Source organism: Copidosoma floridanum, unplaced genomic scaffold (assembly GCF_036245765.1).
Source record: "Copidosoma floridanum isolate Cflo_tuat_1 unplaced genomic scaffold, Cflo_Japanese_pri ptg000020l, whole genome shotgun sequence".
NCBI lineage: Eukaryota > Metazoa > Arthropoda > Insecta > Hymenoptera > Encyrtidae > Copidosoma > Copidosoma floridanum.
The window spans coordinates 20603559-20618836 of record NW_028321897.1 but is presented as its reverse complement, the minus strand read 5'-3'; the positions used below and the strand labels follow the sequence as shown (position 1 = coordinate 20618836).

Sequence of the window (15278 nt, the reverse complement as noted above, 5' to 3'; positions counted from 1 at the left end):
TTTAACAAATTAAAATTCCTTATCTGTCTGTGCTTTAAATAAAAAATTACTTGTATTAAAATGTAGTGTTTAATTTACTGATTTTTCAAAGTATTATGTCTCGTATATAGTTGTCTTCGCACAATTTTTTTGAAGCGTAATTAGCTTCAAGAGATTTATGTTTAAAAGGATGCCTTGTTTCTTGGGACTACGTATCTCAATTTTCAAGCAGAAATATAACTAAAGTCTGCACCTCAAGTTCATAAATTACAATTTATAAAAAAATACTTTGAGTACCTTTATGTCTCAAAACTACTGATTACTCTTAGTTTTAAAAGTATTGTCAAGCCAGGGTGGGTTTATTCTAACAGAGGTTAAAGAATTTTAGAATTATTGAAAATTATTCGTTAAATGTTTAGTTACATAAGCTTAAGCACTTACTATGTATCGTCATAAATATGTTTATATTGCCACTAAGTAATTCGTTTTTTATTTTATTCAGATTTTTGGTATGTTACAAACACAGCTGAAAAATACAACTCCTATTGTAATTTACTCAATAATAAAGGTACAAAATCATCGATCTATTTCACCGAATACAACGTCAAGAGTCCCAATTATGGCTACTATATCAGCTAACATATGCCCAGGGCCAATTTTTTGTAATGTAGCAAGATGTGCAAACCCAGGAGCCTTAATTTTACATCTGTACGGCTTCGAACTACCATCACTGACTAAGTACACACCAAATTCTCCTCTTGGTGCTTCGATACAGGTGTAAGTACTACCTGGAGGTACTTGAAATCCTTGTGTGAATAATTTAAAATGGTGAATTAAAGCTTCCATACTAGTTTTCATTTCTTTTCGACTGGGGGGCACTATTTTCGCATCATCTGTTTTTACTTCACCTCTTGGCATTTTATTCAAACATTGTTCAATGATTCTCAAAGACTGTCTCATTTCCTCCATACGACAAAGATACCTGCAATGAATGTGAAATTTATTACTATACACAAGTACAAAATATATTAACGAATGTTTACAATTTTGTTTTAATTCAGCATTCATTTTTTACATTTCACAGGCATTTAAAACAAAAAGTAAAATGTGTTTGTAGAACATACAGAATTTGAATCTTATTCCAGTCTTTAACTTTTTTTTGTTTTACTCATTTAATTTTTACACATAAGAAATAAAAGCTTGTAAATCACAGAAGATCATGAAAGAAAAAGACTTTTATGTTATGGGTGTGTACGAATTAGCAAAAAACGGAGACTAGGTGAAAGTCTTAAGTTTCATTTTCGCAAAAAATATTATTTTTAGTCCATTACAATGTGTAGTCCGAAGTTCTGTACGCTCAAGTTTTTTAATTTACCTACGATGATTCAGTGGAAGAGCTGAGAAATAGTAAAAATGTATGCACAAGTAGAATTTATTTTGGTTTCTGCGTGCATAAGTAAAAACTTAATAACGTTTTGTTGTTAGCGAAGAAATTTAAAAAAAAAAGAAAAAAATATAGAATTTCTCATTAAGTGGTACGGTAGCAGCATGTGTCAGTTTAAATTGCAGACAATGCATACTACTTCTCTTATACATACGTCGAATTCTGACTCTCACATTTTTTAGTTTCACAACACAATATCATGCGATACTAAAATCGTCATATTTAAATGTTATTAGGTATTAATAACACTGAACTACAAATTTTATAACCAATATATTATATATTGTTATTATACTAACATATTATTTTATTACATTTTTCCACGGCATTTCAAAATTGTCTTATGATATGCACAAGTATGATGTTAGTGTCTTGTTTTCACGTTCTATACTTCAAGTGTTCGTATAATAATCTGTCAATCTGGGTGAAAATCTCTAACGAATAAAATATTTTTTGTCTAAATGACTGTTAAGATAGAGGTTAGTAACAGGTGTGATTGAGTACAATGAAAAAAAGTGTTTAAAATTTTTACAAAAAAAAAAAAAAAATCATAGGGCTAGGTTTCGACGGTAGTCTGCACACTGCCAGATTTAGCCTTGAAAGTAAGGGTCGTGAAAATAAGGGTCAAGTTACATTGCGTGACTTTCTCTAAACCTTTTTGACACTTGCGGCAAAGGGTGATATTCCACAAACTGGCAGAGTTTATCTAAACGCAACCTTACAGTATACGGTTTCAAAATTTATTTAATCTTATTGTGCCTAGATTTTTGTAATTAAATTTCCGTAACAAGAATTATCTTAGTGAGAAAAGGCGATAATTAGACACACACACGAGCGCGCGCGCGCGCGAGTGTGGGTTACTTCAACAACTGTTTAAAAAGTGTGCTCGTTGGGTTCACGAATTTGGCTAAAATTAAAGTGTGTTGTAGTACCTAATAAAATATGATACTGGCCAAAATTTGAGCTCTCTAAATATCCAGGAAGCCCAGATATTAGTCTTCTAAGTCTTAAAAATAGTCCTTTTTGCTATCTAAGAAATGCTGCCGAACAACTAAGCTTGAAAGTAACAACTTTCTGTTTGAGAGTATCTTCCTCGTCTTGATTAAAGCTTTGAAGCAAGCCAATACACGATAAATTTTTTTAGAGAGGGTCACCCTTGCGATCCTTTACAATTAGGCAATACTAAATAACTTTGTCCTCTTAAAATTTTCGAAATTTCTATGAAACGCATTTTTATTGTCTCTTCAAGACAAACAAAATTCACACTTTTTGAAACAAAAAAATTACTATTAGGCCCAGTTATAGATGTTAGAAGATGTCTATTTTTCAATGAATCCGATTTTTTATGATATTCAAAATTAAATAACTTTTTACTATAATTTTGTTTTATACAGTTTTTCTATATCGCTTTTGTACTAACAGATAAACAAATTGCCAAAACAAGAAAGGATGACAAATCTCGTAACATGTGGACTGTACTTTGGCAAGCAAAAGCAATGACGTTTAATGTATGTGCATTATCGCATCTTAGCAAATCAGTAGCTAATTGAAATCCACTCTGGATGATTTCGACGTTTTGTTCTAAAACCTTAAACTCTCATTTACTACAAGCTATAAAAAGTTCAAAAGGCATTATTTAAGAAATTGTAAAATTTGTAAGGATAAATCACACTCTCTTAATTATCAAAGAATACGTTAACACTCAAGCATCGATTCCAGTAAAACTATTCTGTAATGAGTTGGTACTTGTAAGAATACAATATTGTCATAAACTATCAGGTACAACATCCTTTAAAAGCAGTTATGAAATTGAATGATGACTGTTTCTACGAATCTTATTTTATAAAAAAAAAAACTAATAATTCAATTGCACAGTTACGTGACCAAAAATTTGTTCATATTGTTGGTTTAATTTATAAAAAAACACGGTAATAATGAATTTACCGTATGTCATACAGTTAAAATAAAAAATATGTCACCAACTCATACAACATTAGGAATAGTTGAATCTAAAAAAAATACAGTTAATATAATAAAAACCAAAAACATCAGCAAAGTATGCCTTTAAATATGATTAATAATACATTTGCTTGTCTAAGAAACCAACAAAATCTTAACAATGTCCTTGTAATGTAAAGATAACATGTTTTAATTAATCTTTTCAAAAAAAGTTGTAAGGATAAAGGTATTAAGTCTAACAAGAGATAATTATTTGTCTTAGAGAAACTTGATCTTGTGTCTCGGAATCAGCATTGCCACAGGAAAAGGTTGAAGGAAACGCAGGATCAACAAATAGTAGGTTTTTGGAACTGGACGAGGAAGTGGTGGTGGAGTCGAGATATACGCTTACTGTACCTGTAAGCAATAGCGGAAACAAAATAGCTAGAGAAGTTTAAATATAAAACATATTTTTCATTAGCAAATGATTAATCTTATTCATAATAGCATAGATTCCGCAAATAATAATTTTGTTAAATAATCAACGTGTAGTTGTAAAGGAGAGTCAGTTTATCTATTTCAATAAGAATAATTGTAATGACAACTTATATTAATGAACCTGATTGAGTATTGTTTTGGCTATCTATAGTTAAAAAATGATAAAGCCAATTATTTATCGGTTACTTATGAGAAGCACTTTCTAATACTGGAGATTTTTTTTATTACCTAGATATAGATCTACTATACAAGATAATCTTGCCAATGAGCTACGCTACTACTGACTAAACTATAATATCCTATATAGCGCCCATTGATAGTCAAGAATGGCAGATACACTCGACATAACCCTTTCCAATCATATCTCTGTACATCGAGCGAGCTATATACATTATATATACTGAATTGCGCCACCTGTCAAACTAATTTTTTCCAAAATCGGCGACTTAAATAATTATTTCCTCAAAAACTGTTCATTTTCGGGTCTTGCGCCTATGGTAACTTTTGTTCAGAAAGTAATAAACTGTAGCATATTAAAATTTTAGACCATTTCATTGGAAACCACAATCCCATTAGGTTGGTGCGGGGTCCTTTTTCTTATTTTGTGGGTCAACTATAGTGTAAGAATGGGGGGGGGGGCAAATTTTGTGGGGGGATTGTGATCTGCCGCACCAAAAGAACTACACATTACAGGAAGACCAGCGGCAAATTTGTTTGAAATCCATACAGTTTATTTGGTCAAATAATAAGTTGTAAAAAGTGAAAATAATGTAATTATGCTGAAAGGTACCAGGCGTGCTTTATGCCATAAAATAATCGTTGGCCCTAAAAAACTGTTAAGATTTAAGCCCCTTAAAAAATACACACTTAAAAATTTTTTTTCTCTTATCTCACAACTTTATTACCAGAGCAACAATGTTCTAGAGCTTAATCTCTACATTTTTATCGCCCCAAAAATATTAATACATATTCTACCAGTTGAAGAATCTGGAAGATTTAAGTGTTTACCGTAAAAGAGTTATAATGAAAAGCTGATCCCTCACTTAATAAATCTGTTGGAGACTGTCCCATTCGCTAAAGTTTATTTTTCCTTTACAGCTGTTAGGCTCGCCCAGCGCAGACCTTGGAGATGATCAGTGATTCCTGGTTTAATGCTTAGACTTGAGAGGGTAATAAAGGGTCATCGGTCGCTGGGGATCTCAGACCTGCGACGAAAAACTCCGCTCGTGACGTCTGCCAGTGAATGACTGACTTGGTTTAATAGTGGCTGGCTTTATACCCAGCAAGCATTTTATTTAGAGATTTCTTATAGACGTCTTCTAGTCAGCGAATGTCCACCTTTGGACTTAAGACATAAAAGACGTCTTTCAGGTGGACATTTACCGCCTAGAAGACATCTATAAGAAATCTTTCAGTAAAGTTCTTGCTAGGTATAGTCTTTCAGTTGACCAATCGTTATCAGAAATAACATTAAAAATGTATTTAATCTTAGGTTGCTCTTAAAAGAACGGATGAAATTGATGGTTATGTAGGGAACGTTAATATTTTTAATGGCCAAACTTAATTAATTCCATTGCAGGTAGCTTCGATTTTACTTCTACGCCACCTAACGGATCCTACATAACTGAGGTAAAAAGCTATCGTATTTTAAAAAAAATTTGAACTTATTTATGGCTACTGTTCTTAATTTCTTCAAGATAAAAACTACAATAAACCATGTAGGAAGTTTCAAGAATAAGTATGCAAAATTTCAGCAAGATCGGTTGAGTAGTTTTCGTGATTACCGATTTCAACGACTTAAGTGACTTTGCTTTATGTATAAGTGAGATATGTTGACTCAAGAAGACTTGGGTGGACAGAATTGGGATACAAAGTAACAAGAGTTATTGTGAGGACAAACTCATACTTATGCAAAGAGTCTGACTTTTTTCTTGGTAGTGGGCTTGCTTATCTGCGCCGACTTACTAACTTATCTTGGAACTCCGTATCGTCTCCCACACAGGGTTTTGATCCTTAATAATCAAAATGCCTTGTCAAGGAGAATGTTCAACTCATTTTGTCTAGACAAATATCTTTCATATTCCGGTGATCAAAATTAAATAGTCAGAAATTAAGCAGTAATTTCCAAATCTTTAATCGAGAAATTACATACTTTTACTTAAACTTCATCTCATATGTTGTGAGCTTAAAAGCTGTAATTAGCGTTGTACTTTTCGGCTCTTGTCATTCCCTTTTCACGAATATTACCAACCATTAACGTAAATTTCTAATCGTTATTCACGTTATGTCTCTTTTGTAACAGGAAATAGCGTTTCTAAAATCAACTTGGCATTTTCTTCAAATGAATTTCAGTCAGTGTTGGCCCAATATGCTACGAAGGCTTACATTAATTATACCTCGAGTGAATAAAACGTGTGTTACTGATGATATATGTTTATCTTTTATGAATGCCTTAAATAAAGTGACAAATTGTTTTTATGATAAAGTGACAATTTTGCTTAGTGGATGACGAATTGATGAGAACACTGTGTCAATACAATGCTTAGCTTCTTTCTTCGTCCATTTTTTGGAGATCAATTAACTGTTATGGTCACTATGAATGGCCTTTGGTTTTCCGATATTCGGAATATAATTTAAAAGTATGCAATTTAGAGTGACTGTAGTTATGATATTTTTAAGCTAGTATTTACCACGAATTTATTAAAAGCATTTAATGCAGTAAAACATATCTGTATCTCCTCTGCAGAGCTGGCAACGGGCCATAAAAATCGATAGTACATACGGTTTAACTTTCTGACACAAGTCACAAGTTCGAATTCATTCTCGGGAAATTTTTTCGTTTTGGAACTAACGACTGTTTTGTTTACAAAGTAGTAACATTTCTGGGCACCAGTATGACTGACTATATCATAAGTAAATCTCTTGGATTAGGGGAATTTAAATTTCTCTTATAGTGGTAGTTTTTTTAACTCCGATTTTTTCATAAAGTAAATTATGAATAAAATTACAAAATTGAAGACGATTATGATTATTAAAAGTGTATTCTTTTTATTTCTTTGTTCGGATCTACAATGAATAGTTTTTAAGCTTTTAATTTGTTCAAGAATGTTGTTCCAAAAGAAATGTTTTGATAGACAATGAATAGCACCTTGTTCTCCATGGAATGGGTCGTGACTTTCCGTTTGCTTACTGAGTTCATCAGCCGCTTTATTTCCCGACCTCTAGATATGATTTATTTCAACATCATAGATTTGGAGTACCAGCATCCAACGTTCCAATTGCCCACTAAGGGTTTGATATAAGAATAAGTAGGTCAAATTAGTGATCAGTATCAACGATAATTTTTGTCTCAAGAATAAATGAGTAAAATTTATCTAACGCATAATAATTACCAGGAGCTCAAGTTCAGTAATAAAATAATTACGTCGAACTTTTAAACGGGAAACTAGCTACGTAAATAACTTATTTCTTATTAATTTCGTCGTTTTTACATAAACTTGCACCTAATCCGCTGTTTAATACATCAGCATGCATTTAAAAAAAAAATATTATTTTGTGAGTGAACGATTATCATTTTATTTTACTTTAGAAAAAGCTTGATCTTGCTCAGGACCCTAATGTTATCGATTAACGTTTTTTAAGGTTTCGAAAAATAAAGTTAAACGTTTAGTTGACTAAACTGAGAACTTCACGAAAAAGTCACTTAAACCAGTCAAAGTCTACAAATGTTTAGTATTTGTTGGAGCAGAAGAATTCTCAATTGCTGATACTTTCCGGGGATCGATTTTAACATTATAACGATAAATAAGGTATCCTAAATATTACATTTCACCCCTACAGAATTTAACTTCATTGAATTTAACAGTAACACTAGCTTTAATCAATAGATTAAATAGTTGTAGTAAATGTAATAGATGATTATCAAAATTTGATAAGTGTCAGTACAGTCGTCGACAAAATCTTATGCAAAAATTGATACTTCATCTAATATCAGTATCACCGCTCTTACCAGCGACTGCGCCGTCTCATTAACTTTAAGACCAAAGGATACTTCATAATGTTGATAAGTTTGTCCACAATATGAAACAAATCGCAATGTGACTTCAGACTCAATTTAACATTCTAGAATGGCGACATATAGGTCAATGCTCGTAAAGTATTCAGTATTCTAAAAATGACGGAAAAGATGGTCAATGATCATAATAAACAAGCTGCTAAATTCATGCAAAAAATGCGTTTTTGCATTTAAGGCACGACTGATACGATTAAATATATTACTGTTATTACCACACTGTGTAAAAAGTTGGTACTGTTCGGTGTAGCGTTGGGAAATAAATGTGCACATTTCCACGGGATGAAAAAAAGAAAGCCTTAGATCACAATGTTTATCGCTCCTAACTTTGCATTGAGTGTCAATCGTATGTATTCTGAACAAGCTAGCATTATATCGTTTTTTGCGATTTATGGCGTCAATTTTATCTTAAAGACATAAATTGTAGATAAAAAAAAGGTGTATTTTTTCACGATCTATGAGTTTTACGTTAATCTGAAATATAAATAAAAAAAACAAGTAAGTTAGATAGGGGAAAACGATAAATTTACAATTTTTCGGCATTTTTACGATTTAGAGCCCATATTTAATATTATAACTAAGTATGTTTAGTACAAAAAAGTTGTATTTCGACGAGACCGTAAACTATCACGTTTAGTTTATTATTTTAAGTGCAAAACAAAAAAGTTAGGTAGGGGAAAAAGGCTTTTTCTTCATTTTACGAGCACTTTTCGGCTCATAGAAAGTGTGCGTTACATCCTAGGTAAAAATGTTTTACACAGAAAAGTTGTATTTTAATAAGATCTACAACTTTTACGTTTAATGTCATAATTTAAAGTACAAAACAAATAAGTTAGATAGGGAAAAACTACGTTTTTTCGATTTTTGAGTACTTTTTAGCTCACAGAATGTTTGGGTTACATCCTGGACAAAAAAGTTGTATTATAAATATATCTACAACTTTGTCTTACGCAGCAAATCTCGAAAATATCATGTTATAAAGTTATAGTCAAAAAACTATTTTTTTTCACTGAAAGTACCATCTTAAAACGACTGCCATTTTTTTTCTAAAAGAAGAAACTTTACGGATTTTCAACCATCATGTAAGACGTAAACGACGAAGCTATTTTTCAAATTTCAGCCCAATCCGACAAAAACTGCATGAGTTAATCAAAAAACTTGATTACGCCCATACATACATACGTACACCCTTGACGCTGAGGTCCGTGATCGCAATTTTTTCTGAATTAAAACTTTTAAAACTTTTTTTACACAAAAACAATTAGTTTTAAAGGTACTTACACTTTTTGCTCTGGCAAAAACAAAAGGCACTCCTGAGTATCAGTCGTGCCTAAAAAATGTGTTTAACTCTTGCGCATCAAGCCATCAACAAATATTTCCGTCTGTCTTTATGACAGGTTACAAAAGATTGCTATATCAATTGCGTGATTTTCGATAACGATAAGTTTTAGCATGCATTTGATCTCGCCATCAATTTTATCAGGGAAAATGTACAGGCACAGAATAATCTATAGTGTTGAAACTGATTATTTCTGGTTCCTGAAAATTATGCATTTTTTAATCGTCCGGTCCTCCATTAATAGATACAATACGTAGAAATTTTCTGCTAGTATATAAGGACATCCGAAAGTACTTTAACAGCAGTAACTAGCATGAACAGCGGAATACTCCAAATCGTAATTCATACAACAAAATTTTTATATAACCATTGGTTTTTGTTTGGTGTAATTAACAACTGATACTACGGAACCATCACGTAACAAATACTTTGTTGGTTTTTAATGAGTAGACACTTGGCATGCACTTGGTGTGCCCTTAACAGGTATATGCTGGGCAGTTGGCGGATATTTGGTAGATACTCTCAGTGGGCACTTGACGGGTACTGAGAGGATACTATGCGTGTACTCGACATGAACTCAACGGGCACTTCACAGGTACTTGGTGGGCACTTGGCGTTACTTGACAAATACAAGGTTGGCACCTAGCAGGTACTGGACGGGAACTATGTAGGTACTTGGCAGACACATAGAGGATATTTCACAGATACATGGTGGGGACTTGCCGGGTACTCGAGGGGTATTTGATGGGCAATTAGTAGGCACTTGTTGGTACTAGACGGGCTCTTAACAGGTACTTGGCTGGTACTTATAAAGTACTTGACTGGTACTCGGATAGTACTTATGGGATACTTGACAGGTACTAGGTGGGTACTTAGCAGTCACTTTGCAGGTATTTGACGGGCCCTTCACAGGCACTGAGTAGGTACTTGCTAGGTATTTGGCAGGTAATTCCCGGTTATCGGACCGGCACTTGGGTACTTGGCAGGCACTTGATGGGCACTCAGCGGGTACTTGGAGTTAAATACCCAATGCCAAGCTTCTACTAATTAAAAACCAACTCAACACTTGTTTTATGATGATTCTATATAATTGTGTTTGTTTATTGGGGATTCAGTTAAACTTAGGTAAAGTTTCAGCAAAGTACTGATGTAGCTTGATACTTTTCAAAATTTTTGTTATGTGTGACTTGAGTTACCAGCAAACAATTTACTCAAGCCATGTGAGGATGTCTTATTTGCTTCGAGCAGCAATTTTAAACGTTGATTTCAACAATAATGTATATTACGCAACTTACGTAGTTTCTTTAGATGATGAGTATACTTCTGAGCTGAAAAATACCTATTTAGGACCATATTATTAAAAAAAATTTTCTTCTTGCTTTTTCGTATTTCTTTTTCTCCATACACTATATTCATTTCATACGAGAATTAGACTTTTTTTATGAAATTAAAAAAAAAGCATTAGTTGCTAATAATATGCTGCTTGGGACTGAAAAAACTTATTTCAGTTGTTAAATATATATTATTGTTGAAATAAACATCTATTATATATTATTATCCATAAGATGCTGTGTGTTTTTTGGTAGTTAGTATCGACATACTTTCCCCTGCAGATAGCGTTGTTTTCAATTGCTGCACAAAGCGAATAAGTTAGCGGGCAATCCCTAGTCACTTTAATTGCTCAATCATAAAAGATTAACGTTTTTGTAGCATGCTGACAGGTGATTATGATCAATTAAGTAACACGAAGTGAGTATTTAATCTAGTTGCACGATGACGTGTTTTATTTCTAAATACGTGATGATAATGTAATTAAGGTTTTACACGGACAAAAGTACCTCATGCTCTAATAGTAGTAGGCATTAATAACTTCGCGCTTTGTAACAATATTAGCTTCAACTCTCTGCAAGCCAACCCCCTGCTACTAAGTTGTTATCTTTTGTGAAAATATAAATCTTGGGGTAGAAGGTAGGACGTAGAAGTTAAGGTCGTAGCTAAGTATAACGTAAGGAATAATATAAGCAACTCAATGCAGTATACGAATAACATGACCAATAAGAACTACATGAGATAAATACAGAAGACTACAATCAATGCCTTGCAGAATAAATTAAGTGACGTTGAAGATAAATTGGCTTTAATTAATCTGTGGTAAATAATAAAATAATTAAAAAATATTGATTATAACAACAAGCAAAAAATCATATTTGAAGGACAACATATTCAAACTGTTATGAACAATTATGAAACACCTCTTAAAGCGATTGAGTTCAATAAAATAAATTGATAATACTCATTTAGTAGGTGCACACTTCAAAACACTATTTTGTTAAGAATAAATTGAGAGTTTGACAAAAAAGAGAAAATCAAATAAAAAATACTGCAATCATTAAATTCAATACAGTATCGTCAAAAATCATAAAAGTTTCCTTTCAAAACTTGTATTTAAGAAATGACGTGGCGCAACATCATTTCAAAAAAGAAATCATATAATAAAATTAAATATAAAACATTTAAGGATACTGAAATTGCGATTGGTTTGAGCGTGATTGTCAATTATTGCGATTTTTTAGAAAGCAATGACTGTCATGGATATGATTTATTAATATTAACCAAGAAAATTTTTCGCATGGTTTTTAATTTTACATACTATCCACGGTAATCTAGTGTGTAGTAAATATAAAAAAACTTTTCACAGAATACTTAAATACTGATAGAGAAATTCTGCTATTAAACATATAAACCCAATATGAGAATCAGAAGACTAATTATGTTGGTCTTCTAATGTACCTGTACTACCAAAAAATAAACACAAATAAGATAATATTGATGAATTATAATCTTATAAAAAAATATTTTATCATATGTATGTAAATTTAAATTATGATCTGTTTGGGATTAAACCCAAGTGGACTGTATAATTTAAAGAAGGCTTGGATTATCTTTTGCAAGATTCTGGGAAAGTGAGTACGGGTTGAGGTCAAGGCAAAGAATTACACAACACTTTTATTGAACTCAAACGAAAGATGTGTATAATAGTCAGCAAAACAAATCGAGTGGATTTATTACCATACTTAACAAAACATATTGGTATTGTCGAACGAACAATAACACTGTACTACTGGTTTTGACTTTAATAACTGTACTACTGGTTTTTACTTTAATAACTGTCCTACTGGTTTTGGCTTTAACTACTCTGACTAGCGACTTTGACTTCATTTAAACTTTTGTTATTCTACCAAAGTGTTTGTCTGTGGCAAGACAGCTAGTACGTCACATTAATGAGTTCTAACTAACGATCGATGACAAAACGATTCCCTTCCTTTTGTCTACTATTCCTTGATTGCCATTTTAATGCTCTCCGATGTGTATAATAAAGGTATCAAGTATGAAAATTAACAGTAGATTAAACTTGCTTGGCATGGAAAAAAATGTGTATACATGTATAAATGCAATATAATTTACACGCGTGCACATGCAAATAAATAATTATGCTCAAAACATCAAGTACAGCCTCTTGATTGATGTTGTTTCTATGAGTAAACGAGCAAGCAATTTCAGGAAATTAGATAATTGATTCATACATAATAATATTAATATCCATAAATTTCCTGATCACACGGTTAATTTTTATCCATAAATAAAACAATTGAGCCCTCCTTACGATTAATCACAGGATGAATTGATTTCTTACACTTTTGCAATTACATCAGATATTCGATCTGCCAACATTGCTAAAAATCCTCCTTTATTTTAGAAACAACATGCGAAGAGAACAGGCGATTGTCAGGAATTGAATACAAATCATTTTTCGGTAGCATTGTAAGCGATATACAAATTAAAAAATATGCCAGGGTCAAGGTTATCGGATCATTAGCGTTCGTATAAATATGACACAGTGGTCACGGATTTAAGATTGATTTAATTTTTGTTATAAATGGAATCAATTCTTTATCTTACTAATACATAGTCACTAAAAGCGTTATAATCGCTGACCGCAAAAACTACTCAACCGATCTTGCTGAAACTTTGCATACTAATTCTTGACATTTCCTAGTATAGTTATCATCTTAAAAAAATAATTAACAATAGTAATAATTAAGCTGAATAGTTTGTAAAACTACGATAGCTTTTCACTTCAGTTCAGTAGGATTCGCTAGGTGGTGGGAAGTAAAATCGAAGCTACCTGCAATAAAATTAAGTGAGTCTAGTTGTTACATCCTCAACAAAGTCTTTAATACCACAGTCGATTATCGGCAGTGTATGAAGCATAGAACTAGGAGTCGTGCAGCTGGGTATTCTGGCAACCGATAACACTGTTCTCTAATGGATAAGCGACTCATGTCAAACTCCATCCCGAACTACCAAGATTGACGAGTGCCACCAATAAAAAGATGTTCTAAATGCTAACATCTCCAGCGAAATACCAGGAGACGTGTCCAGCCAGAGCACAATCTGCTCTAGCATTTTGGAATTTCATGGCCATTCTTCCAATCATCCTGGGGCTACCAGAGTAAATTTTGCTACAACAGCAAACCAGGGGAAACAACCCTGAGGAATTGGGGCAGCCACAACGGTCTCTTTTTCTGCGGTCATCTTAACGGCATACCCACAGAGAAGGTATTCTCCAGGTCTACTTTCTTGTAATAAGGAATAGCTAGAGGTTTCACCACTGGCCCTTTTCAGGGCTATTATAAGTATCTACGTTACCTACTTAACCATCAATCTCATCAGTTCTTTTAAGGGCCACCTAAGATTAAACTACCTTGCCAACTAATACATTTTTGATACCATTTTTGGCAATGATTTGTAGACTAAAAGACCATACTCGATTACGCGACGGCATAAGCATCGAACACTTTTGTTCAAAGGGCACGTCTGATTCTTCACGTTAACCACCTCACAGTGCAGAATTTTATTAATTTTTGTTTTAAAATCAATAACTTTTAAAGGAAATAAGATAACTTTATGTTTCCTTAATTTCTAGATACCATTTAGGTTAATAGACAATAGTGGAAAAATATAGAAAATAGGTTCAAAAATGTTTTTTCAGAAAAACTCATGAAAATTTGAATTTTTCATTGATCTAGCGACAAGGTGATGCAATATTACATAAAAGCACAGTATATAACAATAAATAATAACATAGTTTGAGTTAATATACAATATTTTCAAGAGGAAAAATTCTTTATCGACTAGAATAATCAAGATTCTCTCAGAATATTCGCTTACAAAACCAAATTTTCTGTTGCTACATCGTGAAATGCATTGTTTCACTAAATTATCAAGGTCTACATTCGTTTATTTAATGATAAACATAGTTAAGTAATAAGAAAAATTCTCGAACCTACCAAATTTCCATGTTTCAGTTTCATTTTTGAACTATACGGTTTATGTCGGTAAAAAATTAATTTGCTACACGTTAATTATATAATGATCTTATGGTGACAATAACACTGGTGAAATGTATGTTAACAATTCGATTTTTGAAGTATTTAATAGTGGAAGCATAATTTTATAACTTTAGATACAAAATTCTACGTAACCTACAAACCTTAAAGAATTGACTATAATTAATCTATTACTTCTTGACCGTCTCTAAACATCTACGAGAAAAAATACATGTAAATCGATTGTCAAGATCTTAATCATGATATTAAATAATAATTACGGTCCAGCACTGGGAAAAGGAAGCGTATAACCTCAATATATCAAAAATTTAGTTTTACTATTCAGCCATATACTTACTTGAAAAAAGATTCTTTAATTTTCGTTAACAAGCATTACAAACTTTAATAACATTTGTACCAGATAAATTTACAAAATTGTTTATAATTGTTAACATAACTTTCTGTGTCTTTTAAATAGATCCTACATAATCTACACTCTTTTGTTGAACTATTTTGGCAATTCGAACCTAAAAAAGCTAACAAAAGATTATCATACGATGAATTAATAAACTCCAAGGGCTTACTGTTCAGTCTTTTATTCAGTTGAGAACGTTTCGA

General features: G+C 32.3%; 1 protein-coding gene across 1 annotated transcript in view; it reads right to left on the bottom strand.

The window, feature by feature from the left end:
- Positions 1-424: 424 nt before the first annotated feature.
- Positions 425-15278, bottom strand: part of ND-49 (NADH dehydrogenase (ubiquinone) 49 kDa subunit) — a 93287-nt gene continuing 78433 nt past the window's right edge. Inside the window, exon 4 of the mRNA XM_014348791.2 lies at positions 425-961. Coding sequence (XP_014204277.2) covers positions 556-961 — 406 coding nt within the window. The 3' untranslated portion in view covers positions 425-555. The remainder of the gene's footprint in view (positions 962-15278) is intronic.